Source organism: Saccostrea cucullata, unplaced genomic scaffold (assembly GCF_032062105.1).
Source record: "Saccostrea cucullata isolate Sc308-1 unplaced genomic scaffold, CSIRO_AGI_Scuc_v1 ctg387, whole genome shotgun sequence".
Taxonomy (NCBI): domain Eukaryota; kingdom Metazoa; phylum Mollusca; class Bivalvia; order Ostreida; family Ostreidae; genus Saccostrea; species Saccostrea cuccullata.
This window is the reverse complement of record NW_026927209.1, coordinates 144,460-159,259: the sequence shown is the minus strand read 5'-3', so window position 1 is coordinate 159,259 and position 14,800 is coordinate 144,460. Positions and strand designations below refer to the sequence as shown.

The 14,800-nt window shown below is 34.9% G+C and overlaps 1 protein-coding gene across 1 annotated transcript; it reads left to right on the top strand.

The window, feature by feature from the left end:
- The first annotated feature begins 189 nt into the window (after nt 1–189).
- On the top strand, nt 190–13,955 carry LOC134273725 (uncharacterized). The gene is made up of 19 exons (XM_062755928.1): nt 190–565; nt 2,535–2,657; nt 3,148–3,259; nt 3,430–3,552; nt 3,952–4,078; nt 4,953–5,126; nt 5,344–5,427; nt 5,733–5,861; nt 6,182–6,297; nt 6,481–6,633; nt 6,839–6,930; nt 7,398–7,478; nt 7,600–7,732; nt 9,850–9,980; nt 10,174–10,280; nt 10,648–10,750; nt 10,936–11,069; nt 12,596–12,773; nt 12,925–13,955. Exons 1-19 carry the CDS (start codon nt 401–403, stop codon nt 13,048–13,050), a joined length of 2,391 nt encoding a protein of 796 aa, XP_062611912.1. The 5' UTR covers nt 190–400; the 3' UTR covers nt 13,051–13,955.
- The last annotated feature ends 845 nt before the right edge of the window (nt 13,956–14,800 follow it).

Below are 14,800 nucleotides of genomic sequence, written 5' to 3'. Positions count from 1 at the left end.
TTAACGTGTTCGTTAATTTGATGCAAATCATATGCTGAAACTCAGTAAATAAATATAAATATAGTTTGAAAAAAAGATTATATATTAAATTTGGGTCACGAAATTATATAAAAATTAGAGGGCATGGGCGTGTAATGGCATATCATAATGTTTACGAATCATCTCATGTTCGTATTACCAAAAGTTAAACTGGTCGTCATGAAAGTGAAACCAATTTTGGACTGTATCAATCAGGAGTGATTTACGCTGCCAAAGATCTGATTATCTCCGATTTCATCATTTCACATTAGATAAGAGATATTTTGGTCGTGTAATTTGGAAGTGACGATAGCCTCGCTGTTATTGTAGAATGTTTAAGGACGTACACCATCTCTGTTTCCGTTTGTGGTAGCAAGGAAAAATGGCAGGTCAAACTTCACGAGAATTTGTTAGTGTTCTTATTCCAAGGAAAATAGATTCAAGAATTTTACTCACAAATCTAGACGGCAAGGGATTATGGATGCCAACAGCATTTCGACATGATGTAGAAACCTTTCAGAGTGTCGCAAATAAATTAATAACAGAGGTATATTATTTCCTTTGGCTTTTCATGTCAAGACATCCATTTATTTTGTATATTGTAGATATTCAATGTATTGTAGTCAAGTTTGAACTTTATTTCATGAGTGGGATAGGATGTATAAAAAATTATTTTCAGAAACGTGAAGCATGGGTGAAAATATATATTTTAAAAATCCTGATTCATATTTTAAAGAATAAATTGCATATCCAACTAGGCCTACAAAATATTGAATTTTCTGATTTATTTTTCACTTTCTTTTTGTCTCTTCCTTTTCGTATTGGAATAGTTGATCAATGTAGATGTCATAGCTAGTGACAATGAGAATACAAACATTTTAATATGGATTTCAACATCCCCCTTATATAACTGGTACCATTAAACATTATTATGCTTTCTGTCAGTTTGTCTCTATATAACCCATACCCTACTATTCTCGCATAGTGGTCTAAGGATTTATATAGCGTAAGCATACTATGCCGAAATGTGTGCACGACCTTGTTTTCTGTAAAATTCTTCAATGCACACACCGGAAAATGTGAGAACACAACCATGAGGTTGCCAGAAAAATGCCTTATCGATTACGCCACAGAGACGATCACTGATTGGGAGAATTTTATTAAATATATAAACTTAATTTATACAATTGACACAAGAAGGAGAAAATAGACAAATATTATTTGAAAACAGTTATATTTATTCTAAGGAATCTTATATAAATGTGTACAACAAAGTTTCAAACTAATTACATACAGATCGTTTGATGAATTGATATCATGGGGTCATTAAAACGCTTTTTATATAGCGCTTGATTGAAGGATGTAAAAGAGAATTATCAATATGAATCCACGTCTGTAAACAAATCAGTCTTACTAACAAAACAGACAAATAAAGATGAGATCTTTGGGACAGAAAATCCTGACTTATTTAGAGAAAATACTAGTAACCAAAATAACTATTAAGCATGCAACTGATTTTAACATGGAGATTTTGAATGAGTTTTTGCAAGTGCGCTGTTACCACCATTATTTTCAGGAAAAAATCAAATGGATTGCCGCATAAATAATAACAACAGTCAGCATAATAATAACAATAGTGTTGCATTATGCATTTTTTATGCCTAATAAATTATTTTATAAAGGCAGGGTTTGACACATAGTGCACTCGCCTCCAGAAAGCTATACGTTAACCATGTGTGGCATCCTTTAAAAGTGGGGGGGGGGTTAGGCATAGTACATGCATAATGCAACACTATTATATAAGTATCATTCCCAATGCCAAAAAATGCCAAATTTTCCCAACTATAAGCCTAAAAATTCCCAATTCAACCGCCAATGGATCAAACTATGATGACATCATATTTTTTTCATATGAAAAAATGTATAAGTTGATGAAAAGTTTCAAGTCCTCTAAAAGTCAAATTAAAAGTTGAGATCAGTCATATTAAATATGGTTGGGTATGTGTTGTAGACAGCCTAGTGTTGTAAATTTTTGACAAAATAGAAGCCTGAAAATGTGAGAACAAGGGACACAAATATGAGAAAAATGAATACTTATTGTTTATATTCTTTGAAACTTGGATAAATAGGTAATGAAGTTAGAAAAAGCACAACATAAGTATTATTTGTTGAATCGGATATAACAGAAAATTTTATGTTCTATTTTGACACTTTTTCCCAACTAAAGCAGTATCCGACCCAGGTAGAACAAAAACTGCTGTATTTTGAGAGCTAGAGTTCATTAACTGAGACTCTCAGAATTGTTTGTTTACTCTATCTTATAACAAGTCCTGTCCATGTTTCCTAAGGGAAGGAAATGAAATTTTTGCTACACTTCTTTTATCTTTCATACCGTGTACTTATGAAATGAAATCATTCTAGACATTGTTAATGATTTTGAATGTTAAGATCCTAGAGGAGTTGGAATTGTCAGATGTTTGACCATTGTATAATTTTAGATATTTGCTTATCATTAGGTGACAGGCCAGGATCTAGGGCCATGTAAAGGGATCATCAGGATGATTTTCTACCACTTCAGCTCTAGCCCCGCTGCCACACACATTGTGTTCCTGACACAGCCTGTGGAGGACTGCGACACGGTAAACAAAACATCAAAAAAACTTATAGCTCTTTACACTGAGGACTGCAGCACGGTAAAAAAAGCATTGAAAACTTATAGATAGTAACACAGAGGACTGTGACATGGTAAACAAAACATCCAAAACTTATAGCATTTAACATTGTCTCTACAAAAATCTCATCCCTTGATGAAAACTATAATGAGTAGCATGTTGAAACAAACAAGGTACATATCAAGAGGAGCAAATATCAAAATACCAACACTCTTTTAAAAATGAACTTATTATATGTTTATCATTTTCTTATCATGGTTATGATGAGGAAGAAACATTCAAAATTAAGTTGATTTTATTCTGATACATGTATATGTAAAACACAATTTTCATCAATAAAAATATATCATTGAAAAAATAGGTTTTGATGATTTTAAAAGTGTTCTCAAAATAGCCACAGGTATTTCAATGAATTCTTTTGTATGAGATAATGTTGTTACCTTTGATTTTGTTGTAGTGTTCTGATGAGGCTGTTTGGTGTAATGTGGAAGAAATGGAACAACAAACTCATGCAGATCCAGGGCTGCTAGGACTGGAGCCAATCAACCTGGCTAAACATCTCAATAACAGTGAGTACCTGAGCTTAGTGAAAATTGTACTCCGCAGGTGGCTAAATTATTGTATCAACCTTAATATTGCATAATCATGATAATGTTATTTTTATTGACAATAAAAAATGATGATGTTAACATTAATAAATTATTAAATGCATCATTTTAATTTATTCATTTTTCTTCAGCATCCTTGACAATGAATGTATTAAGTGAGATGAGAGTGGAATACATTGACACAGACAAAGAAGATACATCACAGCTCTCGGCCCAGGAGGCCGTCATCAAGTCGGCCAAACTCGGCAAGAAAGGTTAGTAATGTCATAAAGATGACATACTTACACTATCACTAATATAAGTCAAAGAGGAATTTATAAAAACTGGATAAGATAAGAAGTGAAAGTTAATGATTCCGAATTCCTTAATGGTCACTTCTAAATCTGATTTATTGGATTTAATGTAGTACATTGCTATCTTTATATTATTGGATTCAATGTAGTACATTGCTATCTTTATATTATTGGATTTAATGAAGTACATTGCTATCTTTATATTATTGGATTTAATGTAGTACATTGCTATCTTTATATTATTGGATTCAATGTAGTACATTGCTATCTTTATATTATAGGATTTAATGTAGTACATTGCTATCTTTATATTATTGGATTTAATGTAATACATTGCCATGTTTATATTATTTTTTAAAGAGCAAGACCTTCTGTATCAGGAGTTCATGGATTGGTGTTTACCCTGCTCTATGATGAACAAAACTGTCTTCAAGGAGTACATTGTACACAAGGGGGCAAAGGAAGAGCAGGTGGAGGCCCTGTTCAGGTAAAAACAGTACATCAATTCACTGTACACTTGGGGATAGAAATGGGTCAAGGAAACACCCTGTAGGGGACAAAAAAAAGATTGGGTAGATGGCCATGTTTAAGTAAGAATCGACCTGTTGAGGATAAAGATAGTATCAAGTACATGTACAGGTATATGCCATTTTTAAGGACAAAAGAAAATTAAAAAGATGTCCTGTTCATGTTGCTGATTGTGCTCAAAGGTGCAGTAGAGGAATGTGCCCTGTTTAGATAAAAAAGCAAAGTATTATTACATTATGATAGGGGCAAAACGAGTCAAATTCAATCCTCAGTAGTTGTAGGGCTTTTGATATTCATAAGAAGAGGATTTTTACATTTACTAATGTTTGAAATGACTTCGTTCTTGGCTAATTTTAGGGCTTTTAATATGCATAAAAAGAGGTATCTACATTTTCGAATGTTTGAATCACCTCAAGGGTATTACAAATGTAAACAAAACTTAAACATATGTAAGGCGCGCATACTTCATTCCAATTTTAGGGCCTTTACTATGCATAAGAAGAGGTTTATACAATTTCGAATGTTTCAAATTACTTCATTCCTGGCTAATTTTAGGGCCTTTGATATGACTTCTCGCTAATTTTAGGGCCTTTGATATGACTTCTCGCTAATTTTAGGGCCTTTGATATGACTTTATTCCTGGTTAATTTTAGGGCCTTTGATATGACTTTATTCCTGGCTAATTTTAGGGCAATTGATATGACATCATTCCTGGCTAATTTTAGGGCCTTTAATATGACTTTATTCCTGGCTAATTTTAGGGCCTTTGATATGACTTTATTCCTGGCTAATTTTAGGGCCTTTGATATGACTTTATTCCTGGCTAATTTTAGGGCCTTTGATATGCATAAGAAGAGGATTCTACAGTTTAAGGATGTCCTAGTTGGCCTGGCAGCCCTTGAGCCCTCCACACAACATGGCGGAATGCCAGCAGAAATGAGATGTAGATATATCTTCAGGTTCTATGATCACAACGTTGATGGCTTCCTGCAGTTTGAAGAATTTAAGTAAGATGATGGTTGTCTGATTAGGTTTCAAAGTCTCAAGAGTTGGGATTATCTAAAATTTGGTTTTATGGCTTGTTGGTAGAGCAATTATTTCCTACCTAAGTCTTTAAAAGCCTGTGATTGATAGTCTTACTGATCATTCAAACAATGGCCTGATTTGGAGAAAAAATGGACATGAGTAGTTAGTAGTAACAGGTTCTCCTATTCTCTTCTCTAGATGTATGGTTAGGGACATACGTAAAATCAAAGGTCTGTCTCTGGATGATGAAGCAGTCAATGAAGATGCTCAGAAAAGTGCCAAGTGAGTTTTCTAACCAATAATATCTCAACAAAGAAGGAAGTTAAAATATAAGAAAAAGAGTCTAATATTAATGAATAATTTAATTTTAGTTGTAACATCTCATTTGATTGAATAAAAGATTTATTTTATATTGTATAACATAAGTTGCCTGTGTCACAATGATTTATGCCTAAAACATATTAATCCTGTTTGCATTACTTTTAAAATATTTTCCATTTGAAGCCATTTTAGGAGGATAAATTGTTTTATTGTCTACACTGAAATTAAATTATTTCTAAATGATATGAAATTCTTTCTATGTACAGGTTGTTTGGAAATGAGACAAAGAATAAGCTCCCTTTAGGAGAATTTCTGACAGCTGTGGGACAGCTGAAGTTCCGAGGGACATCTGTACTGTTCAGATTACCCCAGTCCTGTGTGTCAGGGCTTAAAGGGTATGTATTGTGTGTACAAATGGTGATCTCTTGTAATAAGTATTGTATCTGATGGGTAAAAGTATAGATATAAAGTTAAACTTTTGAATGATAAAGTGTGTCATGTACAATATAGATTGTGTCAGTCCCAGTTTATATGTCAAATAGTGAATTTATATGTGTATAAAAAAGAGTGCTGCACTATGAAGTAACAAGGTTAAACTGCACTTTTAATTAACAAGGTTTACCATGTGAAACCTACAAATTTGAGCTTTAATTTCAATATTTTGAATTCTGTCAGAGTACTTTAGTATGACACTGATCTTAGTACCTGATTGTAGGAATGAGAACCACTTAAATCACACGGGGGAGACAATGGAACCACCCTTAAAGAGATGCCGCCCCAAACTTCTGGATTCTGTCAAATCATCCCCACCAAGAAAGTTAAATGCTACAGGTAAAAAGCTCAGATTAAAACAAGTGACTTAAAAACTAGAAAACGGTATCTATTCCCTTCTTTTAGTATTGTTTTAGAGAAAACAAGAGAGTCGAAACTTTTATCACAAAGAGACATACACTGTACGTGTTTCATGCATTCATATCACAGATGTAAGCAGACTACATTGACATTTTTTGACAGATACAGAAATGGACGTGTTCAAGCTTCCAGAAGGTCGTCCATTATCTGCGGGGAGATTTATGCACCAGATCCGATATGAACTTGCCACACACACAGTTAAAGTACGGCGGACAGGGGTCTTATCTGATGTCGTCAAACTCTGGGATTTACAAGGTACAGACAGAATCTATTTGTGTATTGAATGTCCTGTATTTTTAATTCTGATGAGTGTTTGTTGTTTATAGGGACAGAATCTATGTGTGTATCAAATGTCCTGTATTTTTATTTCTGATCAGTGTTTGTTGTTTAGGGATAGAATAACTAAGTGTAGAGAGAGAATGTCCTGTATTTTTATTTCTGATGAGTGTTTGTTGTTTAGGGACCCCCGCTGTGACAGAGAGTGCAGCCTGTCATTTAGAGGGAGACATTTCACGATTTCAGAGGATGCCGTCAATAGACTCATTTAATGCTGTAAGTGTATTCCAAAACGAAGACGGCTTTGAAAAGAAAACCTTATAACAAAATTTGCAAACAAGATAGTTAGGCCTACTTCTAATTCATTAAGATGAATTTCTATAATATTGTGCCCCCCTTCCAAGAAGATTAATCATAAGCATATCTAGGTCAAGTTCTGTGTTGGTTATGATTGGCAATTTTTGAAAGAGTTATGTCCCTTGGACTTAGAAAAATTCCAATTATTTTTCAGTTTACGTTCATTTTCTTTGCTAAGGTTGAACATACTGAAATGAAATTTGATATACAGATTTATCATAAGAATATCTAGGTCAAAATTTGTTTTGGGTACGATCAAGTTATTTTGAACAGAGTTATGCCCCTTAAATTTAGGAAAAATTCATTTATTGGGGGGGGGGGGGATAAGTGTTTCACAAACGTCTCGTTTTCTTGAATTACTGATACATCTTGTTTTTATTTAACAGAGATCTCATCCCAATGAAATGTTGACCGGTCTGAGATATTTTGAGAGGGCGATCAAGGGAGATAATGGAGGACCAACAAAGGTTAATAGTGATACACTGTACAGACAATTATCAAGTTGCTTACTGTCCTTTCAGATACAATTTTCAAGACTTCTTATTCTTGTACATGAACTTACATTGATTGTTCATGTCTTATTTGCAGCCAGGATTTGACTGGGGACAAGTGGACACTAATGCCCTCGCTAAATGTCTGTTGACCTTGTGTCGTGAACTTAAGGACTCCTTGTGTCTGGAACCACGATTAGTAAAGCTGAAATCCCCTGTCTACATTCTCGGTAAAATTTACTTTTATATTTACAGCAAAACTTGGTTATAACAAAGTCGTAGCGACCAGTGAAATTACTTCTCTATATCCGTAATTCGTTATTTCCGTATAAATATCCATTAACATTACAGCCTACTCCAGATATATTGAAATTCAGGGGACCATGCAAATTATTTCAATATAACCGTAATTCAATATAAGCGAAATCGTGACGTCGCCATTTTTTAAGTTCAATCCCGATATAAGATAAAGAAGAACAAACCCGAACAAATTAATTTTGTCAGCGTTTATATTTAACAGTAAACAGATTACATAGAATATAAGTCCTTGAAAGTTTAAATAAAATTATTTCTTTCTGTTACATTCAAAAGACAATCTTCACCCTCGTTATTATTCCACGATCGCTTTTATTTACATTTTGAAGAAAAATCACAGGACTTAAACGGTTGAGTACTGTCGAACTCTGCTTGATTCCATCGTAAGTGTGCTCAGGTTAATCCCTCAGCTATTTCGAATTTAGACTTATCAATAGCCATTAACGTTTAATTTCAAAGTTAAGGTTTCTTTTCTAGATCTGTGAGGGTTACTATATTACATTTAGCATCAATTTCTCAATATTATGTACGTGGAAACATAGAATTTAACAGTGAATAAGTTTATTTCGTAAGAGCATGCAGTATAAAAACACATAAGGTGAAAATTTAATTATTCACACCTTTTATATCAACTGGTTATTCATGCATAATTTCTGTCGCCAACTTAAACAACAGCCGCCAAGGAGTACTTCAATATAACCGTTATTAAAACAACTCATTATCACTTGTGGGGACCGATCAGTGGCTTCAATATAAGCGATATTTCAATATAGCCAATTTCAGTATAACCGTTATTTTAATGCAAAGAATATAAGAGGCAAAAACTGGGGATTTATTTTCATTTCAAAATAAGCGGAATTTCAAAATAAGCGAGTTCAATATAAGTGGAGTAAACTGTATATAGCTGGGGATTCAAGATAACTTCACTATATCCATAAATTCGCAATATCTGTGTTCGTACTAAACGAGTTTTACTGTACACTTTTTTTTTGTTTTGCAACAAGTCATTAATTGAAATTACATGTATATGAAGAATGTAATGAAAGGTTTTAGAATATTTCAGCCATCTGATATAAATTGTGTATTGATCACTTTGTATATCTTAATTTGGCAAAAAATTTCTCAGCGTTGGAAATAAATGCTGAAAGGATACTTGTATTTCTATCTTACTGACAGCAGACATTTATTGTTTTGGGCATGTACAAAAAACAAGAGCAAAATCTCTACAGAATGCAATTAATCACAGTGACTTTTTATTAAGTACTTTATGGTACAGTAAAACTCGTTTAGTACGAACACGGATATTGCGAATTCATGGATATAGCGAAGTTTTTAATTCTTAACAAATCTTTGTAAGATTTTACGGTTATAACGAACTCTGATATAACGAGATTACGGATATAGTGAACTGAATTTGAGTTCCGTTGAGGTTAAGTGTAATGAAATTTACATCTTTTATAACGAACTTTTTAAGATACTAAAATTTAATAAATTGAACTGACCTTATTTCTTTTAGCATTTGTATATAAAATTCCATTCACAATAAAACCTTGGTTATCGAAGGTTATATTTTGTAATTTTTGCTTCCTTAACATATTTGGTAGTAATACTGGAAGGAAAACATGCATATTGCGAATTCGCGATATATGATTATACGAATTCGTTATACGGATATAACGAATTACGGATATAGCAAATTAAATTCACAGGTCCCCAGGACTTCGCTATAACCGAGTTTTACTGTATTTTATATAAAAAATGCAATCATAATTTGCACAAAATTGTAAAACCAACTTTTATTCACATTCGAGAAATATCCCTGTGTTTCGTGACCTTTATCTTGCGAATATTCATCACTGCAAACCAATTTTTTTTTGCTTTGTATTTGAGAAGAGTCCCAAAAATTAACTGTTGTGGATTGAGTTCAAATTGACTAATCGTGAATAAAATATGACTCAAATAATAGTTAGTTTACAGTATTTTCCAGGTTACAATGGGCAGCTTTAACCTGTTGATATACTTGTGTTTGTAGGAGATATCCACGGGAACTACAGGGACTTGGTGTGTTTTGAGAAAGCGTTATGGAGGATGGGACCTCTGTTAACCCCAGCCTCCTTCCTGTTTCTGGGGGACTACGTGGACCGAGGGGAGTATGGAGTAGAGGTGAGATCAGAAGCAGCAATCAATACATGTACTCTAGTTCTCTCATGAATATTTTAAGCTTTTAAAAATTCATTCAGGTGGGGTTAAAGATGAATGATATAAACTGTCAAAGTTCATTTTTAGAACCCTAATGTTCTTTATAATATTAACTCAGACTTGTATGATAACTACTAACACCTTTTCTATTATCTAGGTCATTTCCTATTTGTTTGCCCAAAAGATGCTTGCCCAGAACAAATTTTATCTCCTGAGAGGAAACCACGAGCTCAGATCTGTTCAGGAAATGTTCTCATTTAAAAAGTGAGTTCTAACTCTCTAGGTCATACTTCTCTTTAAGTTAATAAGTTCATAAAGCTGCTTGTAGTTAAGATAAGTTGCCAATGCTGCTTATATTTACAACAAGTGTCGATAAATCTGTTTATAGTTACAATAAATGAATAAAACATTATTGGCTACATTATGTGTATAAATCTTTATGTCTTTGTTACACGGAGTGTAAAAATTTTCTCCTGGTTACGGTGGGTTATCATTCTGTTCCAGGCTCTGTGATTTAATATTAAAAGTGTATAATTTTGTTCTTGGTTACACGGACTATTTATCTGTTCTGTATTGTTACAATGAGTGTATTATTCTAAGTAGTATACATAAAGTCTATTCTTTGTTACAGTGAGTGTGTACAGAAGTTTGGGGAGTCAGTAGGAATTCAGGTGTGGGAGGCGGTCAATGACTGTTTTGATGCCATGCCAATAGCAGCTACTGTCGATGATAAGGTAAATTTTAAGTCTTAGATACTTAGGAATTGTGATGTTGTATATTTTGGTAATGGGTTACACATTCTTAGATATACCCTTGCCAATTGGTCAGTTTTCTAGTCACCTGCTTTTGGAAGATTTTAAGAAAATTGTAGTTTTATCATGTTTATTGTTCATTACATTATGACCTTTGTTTGTTCTAGGTGTTCTGTGTTCACGGAGGGATACCCTGTTCTGACATTAATATTGAGAACATAAACAAAATTCCTGTACCTCTGAAGGATCCAGAAATAGAAAGTCCCCTAGCCTGGGAGATCATGTGGAGTGACCCTGTCAGGTGAGTTTATAGAGTCCCCTGGCCTGGGAGATCATGTGGAGTGATCCTATCAGGTGAGTTTATAGAGTCCCCTGGCCTGGATCATGTGGAGTGATCCTGTCAGGTGAGTTTATAGAGTGTTGACTGGCCTGGGAGATCATGTGGAGTGACCCTGTCAGGTGAGTCAGGTACTGAGTCCCCTGGCCTGGGAGATCATGTGGAGTGATCCTGTCAGGTGAGTTTATAGATCTTGGCCTGGGAGATCATGTGGAGTGACCCTGTCAGGTGAGTTCATAGAGTCCCCTGGCCTGGGTGATCATGTGGAGTGACCCTGTCAGGTGAGTTTATAGAGTCTCCTGGCCTGGGTGATCATGTGGAGTGACCCTGTCAGGTGAGTTTATGCATTTTGGGCCTGGGAGATCATGAGGAGTGATCCTGTCAGGTGAGTTTATAGAGTCCCCTGGCCTGGGAGATCATGTGGAGTGATCCTGTCAGGTGAGTTTATAGAGTCCCCTGACCTGGGAGATCATGTGGAGTGACCCTGTCAGGTGAGTTTATAGAGTCCCCTGGCCTGGGAGATCATGTGGAGTGATCCTGTCAGGTGAGTTTATAGAGTCCCCTGGCCTGGGAGATCATGTGGAGTGATCCTGTTAGGTGAGTTTATAGAGTCCCTTGGCCTGGGAGATCATGTGGAGTGACCCTGTCAGGTGAGTTTATAGAGTCCCCTGGCCTGGGAGAACATGTGGAGTGACCCTGTCAGGTGAGTTTATAGAGTCCCCTGACCTGGGAGATCATGTGGAGTGATCCTATCAGGTGAGTTTATAGAGTCCCCTGGCCTGGGAGCTCATGTGGAGTGACCCTGTCAGGTGAGTTTATAGAGTCCCCTAACCTGGGAGATTATATGGAGTACCCTGGAGTGACCCTGTCAGTGGAGTGAGTCATTGAGTTTATAGAGTCCCCTGACCTGGGAGATCATGTGGAGTGATCCTGTCAGGTGAGTTTATAGAGTCCCCTGACCTGGGAGATTATATGGAGTGACCCTGTCAGGTGAGTTTATAGAAAGTCCCCTGGCCTGGGAGATCATGTGGAGTGACCCTGTCAGGTGAGTTCAAGTCCCCTGACCTGGGAGATTATATGGAGTGACTCAGTCAGGTAAATAGAGTCCCCTGACCTGGTAGACCATATGGAGTGACTTAGTCAGGTGAGTTCAAGTCTCCTAGTCTGGGGGTCATATTGATTAACCAAGTCAGGTGAGTTGAAGTCCACTGACGTGGTAGATCATGTGGAGTGACCTTGGCTTGTCAGGTGAGTTGGTGTAGATTGTGTGACCTCCAGTGGAAAAGTTGTTAGGTGGTTGGATCAAGTCAAAGAAAACTGACATCTACACTGTACATGTATAGAGTTTCAATGTGCATTTTGTTGCAGTGAAATATAATGATATTCCTCTTTATTTCTTGAAATAAAAATATTTACTGTCTTGATCATTTGATTCCGTTTCTGTGTAGAAATAAATTTATATTTCATGTTAATGTACATGTACATTGTAGCATGGATTTGATGACTCCAGATAACATCAAGGATTTAAATGAGCACAATGGATTTATTTACAACACAAGGCGAGGAACAGCTTATTTCTTCAGCTGTGAGGCCTTAATGTCTTTTCTGGATAAAAATGGCTTGTCTCATGTGATAAGAGCTCATGAAGTGCAGGAAAATGGCTTTCAGGTATGTAAAATGTATCTAACAGATGTGGGTGCAGTGTTGTCCCTTGAGAATCGTTTATATAGTTTAAGAGTACAGCTACATTGCATTGTCCTTATCTTTTGTGCTGGACCTAGTGTTCAATAAGAATATTTTTTTCTAATTTTGAAAAAAGGTCCAGCAGCAGGGTAGACTGATGACTGTGTTCTCCTCTTCTCATTATTGTGGTGGATCTAATGAGGCGGCCTGTGTGCTGGCAGACAATTATAAGCTAAGGATGATCAGGATAGACACCACATGACAATCTCCCAGAATTCCCTGTGACTTACAATCCCAGCATTCATTGTGCATCAAGTCCCTGATCTCAGATTAGCAGGCAGCTGTAGAAACATTTGAAGAGAGACGAAAAGAGGCAGGAACATAGCCGACTCAACATGGCCGACTGAACATGGCAGTGTGTTTTTTATTTACCCTTGTGATAACTGGGCTTCACATTCCTCTGTGTCATTTCACTGTAAACTGGTATTACATGTCTGTATATGTTTTGAAGTGATTGTACAATTTGATTGTACTTTGATTCTTTATTAAATAAATGTGTAATCAGACTGTTAAGTTTTAATGCTTGTAAAAATTATTTTTATTTAATTGATCAATGTATTTAAATCTATTTTATGAACATTTTTATATGTTAAAAGGTACAGACAGAGTTGTACATAATACAGATTGTTAAATAATTAAATATTTTGTGATGGAAAGATTTTCAAGTGATGACCAAATGGAGAAAACTAGTCCTACTTGAAAAATGAATTATATTTTATTTTAATTGGAAACAGAACACAGTGGTACTGGTTCAGGTACACAAATATTGATCAATATGATGACTGCGTTTACCAACAAATTGATGAGATTAAGAAATGGAATAATTTTCATTTTGTTCAACCTGCTGTATTGTGGATTCAATTTTGAAGTTCTGAAAAGCATGCCCTATAGTAGTGTTGCTTTTTCGTGTAAGACAATTTTTTGTTTATTTCTTTTTCATTTATAAATCATTACAAATAGAAAAGATTTAATTTGGTAAATACAGTGTATGTTCAAAACACTTTTTTTCATCTTTGAAAGAGAAGACCTATCAACACTGCAACACTACACTACAACTAAATTGCATATTTGTCTACACTAACTATTAAAACCATTACAATTCAACTACAGTTAATTCTCGATAAACTGCCACCTTTTGTAATTTAGAAATCATGGCGGTATAACGAATTTGGCGATGAATTGAACTTCCCATCTTTTAGAAAATAAGAAGTAGAGTTATCGTTCCTAGAAATACCATTTAGCGTTTCTATTCTTATTATACATGTACATGTATATAAAAACATATTTCTGATTGAAAATACTTCAAGTAATTTTTTTAATGTACAATTTCACTAAAACAAAATGTGCAGTTATGAAATAAAGACAAATATTTGTATATGAATGTAAATCTGCATGTCCGATACTGAAAAAAAAACATACTGGGCCGATCGTCGTTATATATTGCCGATAATAAGTAAAATGGATCCTTAAATATGTTCATTGTTTATGGTATCATTGTTGATGGAACGTTCACAATTTATAACGTATAATTATTTTTTCCAGCAAACTTTGCACTGTTTAAAGCAGAGATCATCAAAATAGTATCGTTATCGGCGTACTTTAACAACGACCGCTTTCGTGGCGAAGCCGTGACTAAATGGTTATATTAAACAGAAAACAAAATTATTATAACAGTTCATGTTAAAATTATTGTTTATTTATTTGTTGTTTAATTACTTAATTGCATGTACCTTGTCTGCGTTTGCATGCTTTACAACAGGGATAGCGTCAACCAATTAGCCGCGCTTCACTGACCACATGCACCTGTGGCGGTATATCGAGATAAATGACACTTAAAAATGGACGTTTGTTGTGAAAACAGGGTGGCGGATGGCGGTATGCGAATTTGGCGTTATAAAGAGAATTTAAATTTATACAGCAGGAAAAACGTTCTTGGGAAATCATGGCGGTAT

What these genes read in the sequence shown, in the direction of transcription:
- LOC134273725 (XM_062755928.1), top strand. Translation starts at nt 401, where the DNA reads ATGGCAGGTCAAACTTCACGAGAATTTGTTAGTGTTCTTATTCCAAGG. An exon ending in CAGGTGGAGGCCCTGTTCAG is followed by an intron (nt 4,079 to 4,952) that starts GTAAAAACAGTA and finishes GGCTAATTTTAG; the next exon opens with GGCCTTTGATATGCATAAGA. An exon ending in TGCAGGAAAATGGCTTTCAG is followed by an intron (nt 12,774 to 12,924) that starts GTATGTAAAATG and finishes TTTTGAAAAAAG; the next exon opens with GTCCAGCAGCAGGGTAGACT.